This window comes from Syzygium oleosum, unplaced genomic scaffold (assembly GCF_021117445.2).
Source record: "Syzygium oleosum isolate NSW1041296 unplaced genomic scaffold, Sole_v2.1 Sole_v2.03, whole genome shotgun sequence".
NCBI lineage: Eukaryota > Viridiplantae > Streptophyta > Magnoliopsida > Myrtales > Myrtaceae > Syzygium > Syzygium oleosum.
Window position 1 is genome coordinate 11,395,155 of NW_026607487.1, and position 16,432 is coordinate 11,411,586.

Consider the following 16,432-nt stretch of genomic DNA (forward strand, 5'->3'; position numbering starts at 1 on the left):
GTTGACAATGTCCTCCCCACCCACCCACTTCGTCCTTTCAATAGAAAAACGAACGAATAAAATAACCGACATTAATTGTTTGGTGTATCAAATATTTTGCATCCATCGATCTCAATATAGACGAGTTATGTGCTTAGGAACTTACCTGATTATACCGGCGTCGACAAAACGTCTCACATTGTTTATTTATGGGATTTATATACTTGTTATGTATGCGGTTTCCCCCTTCATATGTTGATTTAAACTTTTGGGTTGGACATTCCAACATGATATCGGACTTACGTTCTACCCCTGTTCATATCGCCTAATCCCGGGCTTGCACATGAGGGGTATTCAATTATCCCACGAGGACATGCTGTCTCTCTCTACTTATCAGTTTAAGCTTTTTGTTGGACATTTTAACATAATCAAGCTTTTGATTGGGCATTCTAACATTGCATCAAAGCCAGATTCTTTTCTAGTTTTATTTCACTCGTGCCGCCCCTGCTTGCCAAATTCCTCGCATCATTCCTAATTCGGCTTGCATGTGAAGAGTATTAAAATTATCCCATGTCTTCTTACATACACGCGCTATCTCTTCACCTATCAGTTTAAGCTTTTGAGCTGGATTCTAACATGTATCACTTGCAATGAAGTGGCTCGTGTGGAAAAACATAAACGTAATACAAAGATATCGAAAGGTTCCATGATATCTAACTCTACCTCCACTAGAGTTTGTCATGTCGCCGTGGGAAATAGATTCTATTCAATTTTTTGGGGAAAATTATCCAAAAAGTCCTAAACCTATTGCACTTTTGCCAATTCAATCATAAACCTTTTAAGTTTGCCAATTCAATCATAAACCTCACTTCTTGCCAATTGAGTCTATCCGACCAATTTTGTCTGGCCGGCGCTAACGTGGCCTCCGGCCGGGCGAGGCCAGCCAGCGTCGTCACAGGTCGGCCTTGCCTTGGCTGGGCGAGGCTCGACCTCGCCCAGATCTGGCGAGACCGGCCTCGCGCCAGCCAGTGCCATCGCATGTCGGCCTCACCTTGGCTGGGCGAGGTCGGCCTAGCTGCGGCGAACGCGGTTCGCCCTCGCTAGTGGCAGGCGGGGGTGAGCTTCGCGCCTGCCCGCGCCTCTGGCCGATTGCCGGTCACCGGTTGCTAAACCCGCTAGAGGGAAGAAGGCAAAAAAAAAAAAAACATTAAAAAATTTGAAACAAAAATATTAAAAAATTGCCAAGTCAGCGACGGCCGGCCTAGGCCGGCGACCACATCAGCGCCAACCGGCCAAAATTAGCCGGATGAACTTAATTAGTAAGAAGTGAAAATGTTTATGACTGAATTACCAAAAGTACAATAAGTTTATGACTTTTTGGATAATTTTCCCAATTTTTTGCATACTTTGAAACTCAATTCTTTTGGAAAACCCTAGTAGGGTCATTAAACGCACGATACAAAGATTAGTGTTCTGTATAAATCTCGACAGCCAGTATAAAACCCTAACAACAACGAACAGATTGTTTAACTTTCGAGTCATTTCATCGATACCGTAAATATTTGGTTGTCAAACCCTAGAACCCAACGCTTCATGTCTTTTAAGGCGCCACTCCTGCGGGTTGGTCCCCCTCCATTTCAGGCGTTCTTTTCTCTGCATGTTCTTTTCTTGCCCTAAAGCGACGTGCATGCTTGTTGCCACATGATAAACGCCAGCACAGTTAGTTCGATAACCGACCCAGAAAATAGAGAAAAAAAACGAGTAAACGAACAAGCCCAGAAAGCGACCTGCTCGTCTAGAAGAACGGACTTAATCGATTCTCGTCAACGGAAATGGCGTTGCGACGCTGCACTGCGGTGCGGTTTGCCTTCTGTTTCTGCTGCCTCCTTTAGGTCAACATCCCGGCTTCATCGGTCAAAGATTTGCGATTGTAAATCAAATTTGTCATGCAGCATGCCAAGCTAGAAGAAGAAGAAGAAGAAGAAGAAGAAATGATAATCTTTATTTCCTTGAATATATAACTATTAGCTGAGAGGGATCCGAGCTAGAGCTCCATATAATGATTTTCAATCGACGTATCTGCGTTTCAGAGCTTCTAAGCTCATTGCATCGTGCACTTTATCTAAACCTTCACGATCCATCAAATTTCATACGGAATAATGACACAGATAGCCTATGAAACTTTGGTTCAATATGCAGTGTGGTCCATGAGCTTTTAATTTATTCAATATGATCCTTAAACTTTTGATAAATGTTCAATTTAGTCCCCGAATTAGATGAAAATCTTCAATGTTTTCATTTCATTAATTCAAGTTCAAGGACAACAATGAATATTTTCACATAGTTTAAGGACTACATTAAACAAACTGAAAGTTAAGGGATCATATTACACATTGGGTTATGGTTTACGGGGTCATATTGAACAAATTAAAAATTTAAAAACCGCATCGCACATTGCGGAAAAATTCAAGAACCATTTGTGTCGTTTTCCCATTTCAAACCCGAGAAAATTCAAAGGCCACGGGGCGTCGCACGAAAAAGGGAAAAGTTTCTTTTTCTTTGCGTGAGAAAAAATCTTACTCCAAACCCACTTACGACGCCACATTTCAAGGGAAAGATTTCTTACTTCTAGCTGATTTTTTCAAATATTTTTGGGGTTTTGTAAATGCAACTTTTGGTCGATTCGCGAAATGTGTGGAAAGCAAGCCTAGTTATATGCCTTCTTCTTTTTCAAGGTGCTTTGTATATTTTTTTTCATTATTTCTTTTAATAATTCTACAGCATCTTGAGATCACAGTCCATTTTGGGCATGATTTGGTTCATGTAATTTGGCGTCTCGGAATCACGAGCTTATATATTTTATTAATACTTTGTATTTCTTACATTAAAACTGAACATATTCTAATCCTTCCCATGAAATTTCGACAAGCCTATACCTTACACCTCCGCATCTAAGAACCATCATCTTTATTGAATTGTTAACATGTCGGCCGCTAGGGTTTGTGGAAGAGACGATGGAAACCGGAAAGTGTGCGGAGATGAGTGGCGAACAGACGATTGAGTTGAGAGGATTATAATTTCGGGTATTTTGCTCTGGGTAGGGTTATAACCCGAACCCTAACATTACCCATACCTTGAACCCCTATCCGAAGAAGACTAAGGCCCAACCCGAAAAATACTCAAATTTGTAGGGTCGGGTCGGGTCGTGCTGAACCGAGCTTTTTTGACATCCCTAATGTCCGGAGGTCCTATTCCGAGAGGAATCGCGGTGCGGTTGACTCGGTTTTCGGAATACGTGAGAATTGAAATTTCTGAAAGTGAAAAAAAGAAAAGACAAAAGAGAAAAACGGATGGTGCTCGTCGTGGAAATCCTTCGATGGGGGGAAAAAGGCAGGAGACGCTGCAACCTTTGAACGCCCAACTTCTGCAAAATCGGACCCGACAAAAAGATTGGAACGGCAAACCGAAAGCATACGAACCCAAACTTTTGCAGCAACCTATGCAAATTATAATGTTACAAAAAGGCACAGATATTAATTAAAATATAAAACCGCCCATCAATTTTCTAGCATATAACATAAGCGTAATTTTTCTTTAAATATATACATATATATATATATATTTCTTTTTTGCTTATCCTAGATTCGGTTTCTGACCGTCCTCTCTCTTCTTCCCGTGTTGATTTTTTCAAAGGTTTACATTTTAGTAGTAGTCGGTGCTCACGTTGATTGGCGAAAAGGGGACGTGTCGTGAGGTGCGATTTCAATCGTACCGTCTTCTTCCCTCTCTATCGCTTTCGATGACCGACCGCTTTTTCCTTTGCTCTTCTTTGCTCTTTTTCGTTTTGAGTGCTCTTTGGTGGCTCGAAATATGTACTAATTTTGATCATGCGTGGCCTTTTTTATTTTTATTTATTTTTAAAGCTTTTTATGTTCATTTAATGAATTATTTCTCGAGTTAAGAACCGGTGCTTCCGGTCGTGTGCATTTTCGGGCTTTCCAGAGAGTCGTCGCGTGAAAAAAGTCGCGACGTTTCCCTCGACACGTCTCGATTGAGTAATTATCGATTCGGGGCTTTCGATTTCCTTTTTTTTTTATCAATAGAGTTGCTTTGTTTGGGGACATATAAATCAACGGCCAAGGCTAGGAATTAGTTTGTAACGAACCATGGACGGGTTTGCTCAGTGCAACTTAATCGCGCTCGTGCCGTGCTTGGATCGATCTTGCCATACAAAAAGATGGAAGAAGAATAAAGAAAATGTACCGTCTAATGATTGACCTTTTAAATCCATCAGCCGTATCCACTATCCAACCCAACAACATGTTGATACTTATGCATATGCGGGCGCGATGCCTTCACACAAAATTTTGCCCGTTTTATATACCTCCAAAAACACATTCTCACTTTATCCAAACGTCAAAGATGCGTTGCATTTCATTCAAATCGAAAGCACCCGGTGCAGCAAGATGAGCTCACGACGACGAAAACACGGATCGCCAATCCTACAGACGCGCTGGCGGGGGGATATCGATCGCGTTAGTCATGCCCTTTTGGGAAAAAAACAAAAAAAAAATAGAGTAATTGAGATTAGAGACGTGGAAGAGTCCCGCGAAAACCAATCTCAATCCGCTTAGGACGGTTCATAGGGGGGAGATCAGGTCAGCGGATCGAACGCGGGGGATCCGCGGATCGAGGGACCCGCGCCTAATTTTGAAGTTAAAATTAGTTAAAGTCGTTAGCAGGAAGCCGTGCAATCATGGTCCCAGCTTTATTAGAATTTTTACTAAATTAAACGTTGAATGGTGCGATGACCAATTCAAAGTCGTCGTCCATCCCCCCCAAAAAGAGAAAAAGGGAGAAAGAAACAAAAACACAAAAACACAAAAAAAACCAGCGGAGAACGAGGAAACCGCAAAAGGGGATGGAGAGCTGGTCGCCAGGCGAAAACCCAATGGCGTGGTCCCGGTCAACGGTCCTAAAAATAGTGAAATTGGTGTAATGTGGGGGGGGGGAACATGGGTAACCCGTGGGCAGCAAGGCGAGGCCTCCCCGGTCGTGGCTGGCGACCGGCTATTGACCAAAAAATGAAGCGAGAAAAAATAATTTAGAAAAAAAAATTATGAAAAAAAATATCCACGTTACCGTCGGTCGTGCCACGTAGAAACCGTCGACATCAACGTCAGTAATTTTAGCCTAAATTGGCAGGATGGACTAAATTGGTACAAATGTGAAAATTTTTATGACTAGATTGGCCCAAATTGAAAGGATCGTGATTGAATTGATACCAATGTAATAAATGGTTCTTTTCCGGTGCTACACTGATACTGAATTTATTTTTTTTGTCGACAGAATCCCAAAACTAGTACTGGTGTATTGGCGTTACAAAAAAAAAACGAGGGTATTGATGCCGCAGTGAACAGAGTTCAGGATGTTCTTTAGTAGATAGAGGTTTATTTTTGTTGCGACGATATAATTTTCGCGATTTCTATGACATAAAATAGTTTGAAATGCTCGTATCACGGTGGCCATAATTTAACTGCCTTTTCTGGTAATTTCCCCCCAATTCATTTCTTTTGGCAAATTGATATTTGATATTTTTCCTAGTAATTTCTTGAGCGCGACAATTAGCACCGCATCATCCGTATAAAACATATAATATTATAAGCACAACAAAAATGAAATCTCACTTAAGAGAATGGAATGGAAGCCCATCTTTCCCCGGGAGCCGACCACGTCAGCCATCGACCCGACACGAACTTGACAACGTTGTTATAACCCTAGAAGTCACAATCGGAGTTAGCATCCCCACACGAGAGTTCCCTGTCACTTCGCGAGGATCCCCCACTTGTCAGAAATTAATATTATTATTTTGTATTTCAGACATCACTTCACCGTCCCTTTTGAAAGAGGAGCACCTCCTTGTAATTTAATTAATGAATTAATATGACGTAAAATTTCGCGTTGATGCATCCGTGATAAATTTATCTTAAGTTAATTTTTTTTATCATGAAAAATCATAAAAATTTACCCCAAACTAATTTTTTGATCATAAAAAATTTCAAATTAGTACATTTGTGATAAATTTACCCTCAATTAATTTCCATTAAGTTTGATTAATACAGCAAAAAGTCACAAACTGGGAATGGGGGGTAAAACATAAAACCGATACATCCGTCAACTGCGCAATTTGATTGTAAAATTTAACGGAAATAAAATTGAAGGTAAATTTGTCATAGGTGTACCGGTTCAGGATTTTTTGAGGTCGAAAAATTAGCTTGGGATAAATTTATCACAGGTGTATCAATTTGGGATTTTTGATGGTATTAACCTTAATTGATTAGCTTATCAATCGATCAATCGAATCACACTATTCCATCAACCGAAGAATATATACACGTCAAGATGCTTAATTTCCAACTTTGGCTAATAATCTCTGTGATGTGCAATGGTTGGGTCAACCTGAATTGACTATGTTTTCGTGACTGAAATGAAAGAGAGCTTATTTTCTTTAAGGATATTTCTAAAATTTGTTAAGAAAGCGCAATTTATTCCTAAAACTTACCAAAAAGTGCAGTAAAAAAAACTTATCAAATTGGTGCAAATGAATTCTTCTAATTTCGTCCAACTTGGCTAACGAAAAATGTTAGTGCAGCTTTTTAAAATACTTTCTCTCCTTACGTGGCGATGACGCAATTAAAACGAATTTTGGTCCAAATTTGATTTTCAATACAAATTTTATTTAAATTAAATTAAAAACAATAAGCTAAAAAAAAATTAAAAAGGAGAGAGCCCTTGTTGCCGCCGCCTCACCATTGTCGGGAAGGGCTGGCGATGGTGGGGAAATGGTCGGAGGGGGCCTGGGCGGGGATCGTCACAAACAAATCGCCCCGGCCCGCACGGCATTAACCCTAGCGAGCCCGCCTTTTTTACAGTTTACTCCGAATGAAAAACGTTTGGTCCGAACAAAACGGTCGGCTTACTAAAGAGCCTGACCGTGCGGGTCCCGCAACGGCGGTCCAGGGTCGTAAATTTTTGCATATTCGGGTGATGCAAGGACGTGCTTTTAAAGATTCAATTCCCCCTGGGGACATGGTCCGTTTCTTGTTTTCGTGACAAAGTGGCTGCTTTGAGGCACGTTCGAGCATTTTGCCTTTTGCCGTGTTGTCTCTTCATTTAATTATTTCTTTCTTTTCTTTTTATGATTGTTATTTCCTGTGATTAATAAATAATAAATGTTTTTTCCTTGTCAAGTCGAGATTTCTCGGCTCTACACTTTTCTTGACGAGTTTGTGCTTTCACCAGTTTTCTTTAGGGTTAACATCACAAAAAACTCCAAGTTAGCACGCCTGTGACAAATTTACCCTAAACTAATTTTTGGACCATCAAAAACACAAAACCGATACACATATGATAAATTTACTCTCCGTTAGTTTCCGTTAAATTTTACCGTCAAATTACCGAGTTTGATGACACGTTGCAGTGTCACAGAGTTACCGATTTATGATTTTTTGTTGTATTAATCCAATTTAACGAAGGGTGAATTTATCATAAGTGTACCGGTTTTGAATTTTTTGTGGTAAAAAAATTAATTTAAGGTAAATTTATCACATGCGTAACAAATTGGGGTTTTTGATAATCCAAAAATTAGTTTGAGATAAATTTATCGTAGGTATACCAGTTTGGGATTTTTTGTGGTATTAACCCTTTTCTTTATAGCCAAGGAACTTTCTTCGATTAAAACAAGGGTCACATTTCGCCAAAAAAATAGTCAGTGGGAAACCAAATAGACCGGGGTTATTATATACAAAAATTACTTCCCATCTCTGATTTCTCATCAGAATTTTTTTTTTATAAATTCATGAAAACTTAGGTGTCGTCTTACGGGTTGATATTGTGTTTATTAGTGGGATTAGGAAGGAGGAGAGAAGGTTCCAAAACACACGGTAGCGTTTGGATGGAAGAGACAGCGATGGAGGAAAAGATTTGAATGGATTGATCCGGTCAATTTCTCGTACATTTTCAATATGGGGATTTATGTGTAACTTAACATACTTATTTACTCTTTCCTACTTATACCGTTATTATATATGTGTGTGCATGTACATAATACATTCTTTCATTTATTTTCTCTCGCTAATTTCCAAACAACACCACGACTCGATTCCTTCAAATACTCTCTTAATTTATCTAGACCCCTCCTTTTCATTCCTGATCACTCCATCCAAATCGAGGGTAAATATGAAAATCTTCGGTCATTTTAAAATTTAAACTGTAAGAGCAGTAAAATTAAAAAAAAAATCACTTATGATAAATTTAAGGGATAAGTGCATCGAAAGTCCCAGCAATCGAGCTTCAAAGCTTTCAAAAAGTGCAGTGAAATCCTAAAACTTGTTCAAAAAGCGCAATCGAGTCCTAAAACAAGTTTTTAGAATTTGACTGCACTTTTCGAACAATTGTATTTTCATGACACTTCGAGTGCACTTATCCCTAAATTTAAAAATAATAATCAGGCTAAAACAAGTCCTCGTTATTCTTTTTTTCTTTTCTAAACAAAAAAGCAAAAAGGTTCGTAAAAAGCAACGACTCTTCTTTTTTTCGGGTCACGGCATAAAATAGGATTTTCGTTTATTTTCCTTTTAAGTCCTCTTCCAAATTCCAATTTATTTTCCATCCGAAATTAAGGACGACGCGCGTTTCGACCCCCCAAAGAAAGAAGAAAAAAAAATAAGGAAAGGACGAGGCGGGGGGGTTATTTGGCAAACCCGCCCTCCGAGCTAACCCCTCAATTTCCATCGAAATTACGGTCCGAGCCATTGGCCCACGGGATCTCCCCACCCCCATTAAACATCAAAAAGCGTAGGGGGGCATGCCGCGTCGTAATTACGGAGCCAAGCCGAGGCCAAATTCGTCATTGAACCCTAGAGAGGGGGAGAGGGAGAGGGAGAGGGAGAGTTGCAGCCGCTCTGGTCGTGTTTTTGTTTATAAGGAGGGCAGGGGGGGGGGGGCGGGGAACTCGGGGAGGGGCGCGTTGGTGCGATGCGTGTTTTAGTCCCAGACGCGAGACGATGAAGGCGAGACACCAACACCAAAGAGCACGAACGTCGTTCCTCTTCTACCGATCCGAACGCAGAGAGCGGGAGAACTTCTTCGCGATCGCGATTCCCGAGACCTAGAGCGACCGCTTCTTCTTCTTCTCCTCCTCCTCCTCCTCCTCCTCTGAGATTCCTTCCTTTCCTTTACTCCCCAGGTTCGATCCTCGATCTCGCCTTCCTCCCCACACCTGCATTGCCCTCCCGTTCCCTGTTCTCTCCGATTCCTCCCTTCCTTCCTTTCCCCTTTCTTTTTTGTTTTCTTTTTCTTTTTCCTCTCGTTTTTTCGGGGTCGCGTTTGGCGGTGGTGGTGGTGGTGGTGGTGGTGGGCGGTTGTTTTCCGTACCCCCCCCTCCCCTCCCCCGCCCGCGCGGCGCACGTGATGGTTTCGTCCGGTTCGATTGAATTGGTCAGCTGATATTTTTTTTGGATTCCGTCCTTCCCTGATTCTCTCTCTCTCTTCTCTTCTCTTCCTGTTCTTGCGCAGTTGTTGTTTTGTGGCGTGCACCGACGCAGAGAGAGACAGAGAGACAGAGACAGAGAGGGTGGTGGGGTTGGAGGAGCAATGGCGGAGGTGGCGAAGGTTCTGTACATAGTGGTGGTGGACGAGGGGGAGAAGAGAGAGAGAGGGAAGGCGTCGTTTCGCTACACCCGCCCTGTTCTCCAGAGCACTCTCCAGCTCATGGGTTGCAAGGCTCGGCACGCCTTCAAGGTAAGTAAATTTTGGTACTCCTTCGATCTTACTTCTACCTGGGTGTTGTTCCTTTTCTTTTTTTTTTTGTTTTCCTCGCATTCTTTCGCTTTCTGCTGAGGCTCGGAGCTGCATTTTTTTTTTTTTTTATATTCGCAATTCTGCGTCATGTGCCGCGATCGGTTGGGTTCTGTGGGGCGAGGGGCTTTGCGATGCGGAGATCTATCGTGCATGCAATCTGTTCTGCCAAATTTCAGTTTCTTTTTCTGTAGTATCCCCCTGTTGGGCCTCAAGCCGTAGCAGGAATTATACGATCTTGTGGATCGTTGTGCTAATGATCGGATGGTATTGCTTCTTTTGAGGAGCAAGAATGCCGCATCTCTTGACGTTCTTTTATACATTGGCGACTCAGATTTCTTTGTGAACGGGGGAAAGAATCTATCTTGACGCCTGAGATTTCCGTCATTCAGCTAATTTTGTGGCTGTTCTGTCTCTTCTTCTTTTTCGTTTTTTTTTCGGTGATGGGTATTTTTGTTTCTTGCGGAACCTCTTTTTACTTTTCAAGAGGACTGACAATTTGTGCTTTTGAAAGTGCTCTGCTATTTTGTTGGCCTTATTTGACCTTTTGCCGTAACAGTATTGTAGAAATGCACCTCTTTGGCTTCTGAATTAAGAAAACCTCAGAGCTTGTCCCTCGTGCAATACTTTTTTTTGGACATGGTATAATCCGGCAAATTTGATGTTAATCTGATTGATTGCATTCTTTTGACCTCAGTGCGTCTTTTTAAACTGATTCATCTGACTCCTAGGTTCGGTGTGAGCGCGATTTTTATTTCCGGAAGGAAACATGTTGCATAACATCCTCTTGGAGTTGTCTTCTATCTGTATTTTGGAGTTACTTGTGTAGTTCAAGGTTTAAGATGTATTTTGTTTCTTTCTGCACCAGATAAGCCAACGGGTTTTTGAATTGATGAGAAATGAAGCCTCTGTTGATGCCTTCTCGCCAGAGGGAACGGAGGTACCGTCTGATTTTGATGCTCCAAAGGGGCATACCTGTAAAGCAGCAGCAGCAGACAAACATTCCAGTTCAGCAGGAGCATTTGAATTGTGCAAAAGGCGGCGAAGAACTGTTGTTGTCAGGAGAGAAACTTTCTTAGATATTGTATGCAGCAGTCTTTCCGAGTATAATTATGTGGGTGCAAATCAGAGGGCTGACTTGGTTTTAGCTTGCAGGTAAATTTTTCATATCTCGCAGCTTCTAATACATATTTCCTCCTCCACAACTTTCTTCTTGGGAGAAAACATAAGCTCCACTCTTGGGAATTCACTGCTTATGTTTGCACGATCGGCACATTATGGTTGTACGGGCTTTTTCGGCAATTATGATAAAGCTTAACTTTGACTCTGCAAATTGTGATTACTGCTACTTACCATATGGACTATGGGATTTGTCATTTACCCATTTACAGCATGAAGGAGGTCTATGTCTTCTTAAGCATTATCTCCTGGCTTTCTGCTGCAGAATACGAGAAAGGAAAGAATCCGTAACTGTGCTGTTATGTGGCACTAGTGGATGTGGGAAATCTACTTTGTCTGCATTGCTGGTATATCTTTAGCTGAGAACTTTAATGTTCTTTAGTTTTTCTTGGACGGTTTTTGTTCTGGGGAGTTCATAGTAGCTATCGCTGCATTCCTCATTACATTTTTATTTTTCTATGTTTTTTGGGGGCTGGAACTGGAAATCAATTATCGCTTTTGATGTTAAGTGGAGTTGTTAGTTGTTCAACGTGAATGTGATGCGTCTACACTCTTCTTTGTCAATTTCCCTATAATATTAATTTTTGAAGCTCGTTCCTGCAGGGTAGCAGGCTCGGAATCACTACGGTGATATCAACTGACTCCATTCGGCACATGATGAGGAGTTTTGTGGATGAGAAGCAAAACCCTTTACTTTGGGCTTCCACGTACCATGCAGGAGAATACTTGGATCCTGTTGCGGTTGCAGAAGCAAAGGCTAAGAGGAAAGCCACTAAACTAGCTGGCATTTCGCACTCCCCTGTTAAGGCTGAGACATCTGATGGATCAAAGCCTGGGAAACCGGATGCCGCGGCATCTGAAGAAAGCGGAGCTGCATCTGAATTAATCAGTCCAAAACAGATGGCTGTTGAAGGATTTAAAGCACAAAGCGAGATGGTAATTGACAGTCTCGATCGTTTGATCACCGCTTGGGAAGAGCGGAAAGAATCAGTAGTTGTTGAAGGTGTTCACTTGAGTCTCAATTTTGTGGTAAGCTCATCCCGGTCCACTTCCTTTTTCTCTCTCCTGTACCGTGTACACTTTGGGTTTGCAATGATCTCCCCTCAGGCTTAATTTGATTTTTCACCTTCCTTTTAATGCAGATGGGGCTAATGAAGAAGCATCCCTCGATCATACCGTTTATGATATATATTACAAATGAAGACAAGCACATGGAACGATTTGCTGTTCGTGCAAAGTACATGACGCTGGACCCAGCAAAAAATAAATATGTGAAGTACATAAGGAATATTAGAACAATACAGGACTATCTTTGTAAAAGGGCTGACAAGCATCTGGTCCCCAAAATAAACAACACCAATGTCGATAGGAGTGTGGCGGCAATCCATGCGACGGTTTTTAGCTGCCTTCGAAGGCGTGAAGTGGGGGAGCAGCTTTACGATCCCACGACGAACACAGTTTCTGTGATTGATGAGGAGTACAGGAACCAATGTGCTGCAAATTCCTTAAGCTCTAAGGGGATGTTTCAACTGATCCAGAGAAAAGGTTCTTCTAGGCATCTGATGGCACTTCTAAATACAGATGGATCTGTTGCCAGGGCTTGGCCTGTGAATTCAGTGGACAGTAATGGGAGTGAGAATGGAATAGGCAACCCTATGTATGGTCCATTGCAGATCGGAAAGGCTGAGCCGGTTAATCTTCAGTTTGGTCATTTTGGGATCAGTGCTTGGCCCAGTGATGGAGGCACAAGCTATGCTGGAAGCTATGCTGGAAGTGTCGATGAATCAAGGGCTGATGGGACTGATAATGGCAGTAAATACTATTCGTCTTGTTGCAGCTCACCAAGGATGTCTGATGGGCCTGCCAAGGAGGTATGTTGGAGGTTAATCTGTAAATACACAACTTCACAAGCATTTTGTTCCCAGGGAGTAATTGCATTGTCGTTTTATAAGAAGCGAAATTCTGCTGAGTTTTTTTTAACCTTGTTATACTTTTCAGCTGAAGGAAGAACACTCTGTGCATGGAAGTGATGAGGAGGCCGATGACCCACCAGTGGACAGTGACGAAGATCTAAGTGACGATGCTAACAAACACGATCACGAAGAGGTATGAGTTTACTCTTTGATCTGAATCTCTCTCTTAAGTGGTCTGGCATCATTGCGGTGCTCTCCTCTATTTGTTGACTGTAGAAGTATTGCCATTCACAGGTGGGATCGGTCGACGAGCAGTCCACTAAATCAGACGAAGAGTACGACGATCTTGCCATGCAAGACGTGCTGGAGAATGGGTATTCGTCAGACGATGATGAGGAATTGCGAGAGAAGTTACTTCCTGCTCCTGGGGCGCTGGGGACGAACATGGGAGAGGACAAGTATCGTAAAAATCTGGACTTTTTCCTCAAGCATAGCAATGAGCAGAAGATTGAGCCGCTGTGCTCTCACGCTTCTGTGCTTGTGGAGAAAAACGAGAGGCGAGCGACAGCACCCGGCAAAGCCAGGATGAGAAAACGGTCTCTAAGTATACCCGCCTTCGGGAAAAACGACGGGTCGATAATTAACGATGCCATTCTGTCCGGGGCCCCTTAAGAGCTAAGGGGGAAAGAGTTTTTTTTGGACTGACCTTTTGATTCGCTAACAAGTTTGGTTTCCTTTGTGTATATCTTTTGTTGCTTTGCTTTGTCTGGTTAGGGAAGTAGGTGGTTTCTTTCTCCTCCTCTTATTTTCTGTCTAATCTAACGATGGAGGAGTTGGACGATGAGATTCTGATTCTTTAAATCTCATTCCTTTATTCTCTCAGATGTTGCGATAGTCTGTTCAGAAATGATCCGTTTAGGATGCCTCTTTCCAGGCCATCCTTCGAATGATTCACCAATTTCGTCAATGTGGCTATTAACTTACATCACGAGGAAAGATTCGCTTAGTGCCAGACTTCGATGGGAGATTGTGTTTTGTTCCCAGTCCAAGTCATAGAACTGCTTCTGCTGTTTCTTTCTTCAGAATAGGCAAAGCAAGAGTCTACGATCTTGATATGCCACCCAAGGAAAGAGAATTCCTGCAAAGGGAGCACAAAAAGGTTTCTGTACCCATTGGCAATTCATTAATAATCGAACCTCCGGAAATCATGCCATTTCATTTTCAAGAACAAAAACGAGAAATCCCGAGATTCACAAGCACAATCACGGACTCGGTTCGCGTGTGTCCAACGTGCACGAATGGAGGGGAGGAAGGAGAAGTGAAGTCACAGAGCACGGTGTGAACGAACCATTCTGGTTCTTCAGTTCAAGGGGTTAAAAGTATGGATCGGCAACGAACTTGCGCGCCCCTCGCTCGAGACTCGAATTCACTGCACTAACCATTCTCCAGCAAATCTGCAATGTTGGCCGAAGCATCCATTTCAAGTAAACCAACCTAACTTCCTGGAGGAGGAATATAGGCCCTTGCCGTTTTGCCATAGAATGCGGTATCCAGTGTGCATGGATTTATCGACCATTACTCTGTTTTCCTGGTTCGGGTGCAATTCCTTGAACTTCGGCCAGTCTGACCTCTCTGTTGCCCACATAGATGACATATCTTCAATGCACTCGAAATCTCAATTGATGAATGACGAGCAAAAAATACTTGATCGTATCCTTTTTCGTATCTTCAAGCCACACGCATTCCGACGCATCTGCATCTTAATCAAAATGAGCACCTTCTATGGAGGGGCAAATGCTCACTGCAGTTCAAACTTTCAAACATCTTGGCTTGTTCATTCCTATTCATTTTGCATAATGCGCTTGCTATGCTCGCATAGGCAAATACATCAGCTCTTAGTCTCTGTCTTCTCCGTGTCAACAAGAAAATTGTAAGCTGCATCTACCATCCCTCTCTTGCAAAAAGCATCTACTACTCTCTCCATCATAACCTCGCCCATTTGAATTCCCTTTCTCCGCATCTCACCGACGTATAGAATAACCTCCTCAATCTCTCCAACTTCGCAGAGCCCCTTAATCAAAGCCCAGTACGTGTCGGCATTCTTCTCAACACCTCTATTAGTCATTTCATCAAACAGCTTAACAGCGCTTCTTGCGGACCCTACTTTACCGAATGCACAGATAGTCAGATTATACAAATGGGTGTCGACTTCCAAACCGAGATCATTCATTTTCACTATCAACTTCTCGGCCTCCTTCGCCCGTCCGAAGCTCGTGTACCCACCGATTAGGAATATATACGTGTCGGGATTGAATTCGACTCCTTCCTTTTGCATCAGGAGCAACACCAAGTCCAATTCGCGAAAATTCCACCACTTCACACAAGCATCTATGATTGTATTGAACGTGACAATGTTTGGTTCTACACGTTTTTTTGACATTTGTTCCACCAACTCCCTAGCCATCTTGACCGCTCCGTTCCTACACAACCCATCAACCACAACAGTCAAAGAGTACACAGAAATCCCAATACCCGACTCCACCATCTTGCTGAAAAACTCCACGCACAACCCGACCTGATCAGATCTCTTCAGGGCAAGCAAGTGCACAGTACACGCCCTCTCATTTATCTGAACTCCCCTCTTTCTCATATAATCAAATGCCTGCGAAGCCTGATCAAATAACCCGTGTTCTGAGTAAACTTTAAACATCATCTCGAGCAGCTTCGCTCTGATTCGCGCCTTAACGCAACATTTCTCGATCACGCACGCGATGGCCGTAAACGGATGCGGGCCGCTTCGGTTCATCATCACGGATCTCAACAGACGCTCCGCTGCGCTAAAGTTCGTGGCTTTGAGAAGCCTGCAAGCTAGGATCAGGTGCGACCGTAGATTCGGACGGAACGAGAGGGAGGGCTGGTTGTCGAGGAGGTACCCGAAGAAGGCCAGGCATTTCGAGGAATGCAAATGAGGGTCGGAGAGGATCCGGCCGAGCAAGGCGGGACTGAGATCGGAGAGACGGGGCGCCGGAGGAGGGTCGAACGGGGTCGCCGGGGGAGCGATTCTATCGATCCTTCGATAGAGCTCGCCGTAGAGACTCCTTGATCGCGCCGGCCTGCCGTTCGGGAAAGTGTTGAGGACGGCTCGCGGGATCTTCTGAGTCATCTCATGGAAGAGGAAGAAGAAGAAGAAGAAGAAGAAGAAGATGAGGAAGAAGAAGAAGAAGAAGAAGAGATTGCAGTTCGTTGGAAGGTTTGGCGGTTTCTTTGGTTGGGTGGCTCGAGTGAAAAAGCTCAAATGGCTCCTCAACGACCGTTGGAGCCGACGCAACATCATACAGGTGTGAGTGATTTTCTAGTATGATGCCCTAAGATTAGTAGTTACCGATCATGTGCTAATTAGAGCCGATAGGGGGCTGAGGCCGAGCCTAATTTCGAAAAAAACGACATTTTTGAAAAATATTTTTTAGGAAGTTATTTTTCGGTGTTCGACTGAAACCTGACAA

General features: G+C 42.7%; 2 protein-coding genes across 3 annotated transcripts; one reads left to right on the forward strand and one right to left on the reverse strand.

Annotated features, from left to right (window-relative positions):
• Window positions 1-9,531: 9,531 nt before the first annotated feature.
• LOC115670822 (P-loop NTPase domain-containing protein LPA1 homolog 1-like) lies at window positions 9,532-13,896 on the forward strand. 2 transcript variants are annotated; one of them, XM_030592176.2, is made up of 7 exons: window positions 9,532-9,780; window positions 10,706-10,992; window positions 11,282-11,363; window positions 11,620-12,045; window positions 12,159-12,887; window positions 13,015-13,122; window positions 13,224-13,896. In XM_030592176.2, the coding sequence occupies exons 1-7, from the start codon at window positions 9,634-9,636 to the stop codon at window positions 13,599-13,601; spliced, it is 2,157 nt and encodes a 718-aa protein (XP_030448036.1). In that variant the 5' UTR covers window positions 9,532-9,633; the 3' UTR covers window positions 13,602-13,896. The 2 variants fall into 2 exon arrangements, with proteins under 2 accessions (XP_030448036.1, XP_030448037.1); XM_030592177.2 differs by lacking the exons at window positions 9,532-9,780; window positions 11,282-11,363 and having other exon boundaries at window positions 10,851-10,992; window positions 13,224-13,811.
• Window positions 13,897-14,817: 921 nt separating this feature from the next.
• LOC115670787 (pentatricopeptide repeat-containing protein At2g28050) lies at window positions 14,818-16,092 on the reverse strand. The gene has a single exon (XM_030592149.1). It carries the CDS (start codon window positions 16,090-16,092, stop codon window positions 14,818-14,820), a length of 1,275 nt encoding a protein of 424 aa, XP_030448009.1.
• Between the last annotated feature and the right edge of the window lie 340 nt (window positions 16,093-16,432).

Excerpts from the sequence above, each read along its gene's own strand:
- LOC115670822 (XM_030592176.2), top strand. The coding sequence starts at position 9,634 with ATGGCGGAGGTGGCGAAGGTTCTGTACATAGTGGTGGTGGACGAGGGG. Across the intron at positions 9,781-10,705 it reads AGGCTCGGCACGCCTTCAAG|ATAAGCCAACGGGTTTTTGA; the intron begins GTAAGTAAATTT and ends TTTCTGCACCAG. Across the intron at positions 10,993-11,281 it reads GACTTGGTTTTAGCTTGCAG|AATACGAGAAAGGAAAGAAT; the intron begins GTAAATTTTTCA and ends TTTCTGCTGCAG.
- LOC115670787 (XM_030592149.1), bottom strand. The coding sequence starts at position 16,092 with ATGACTCAGAAGATCCCGCGAGCCGTCCTCAACACTTTCCCGAACGGC.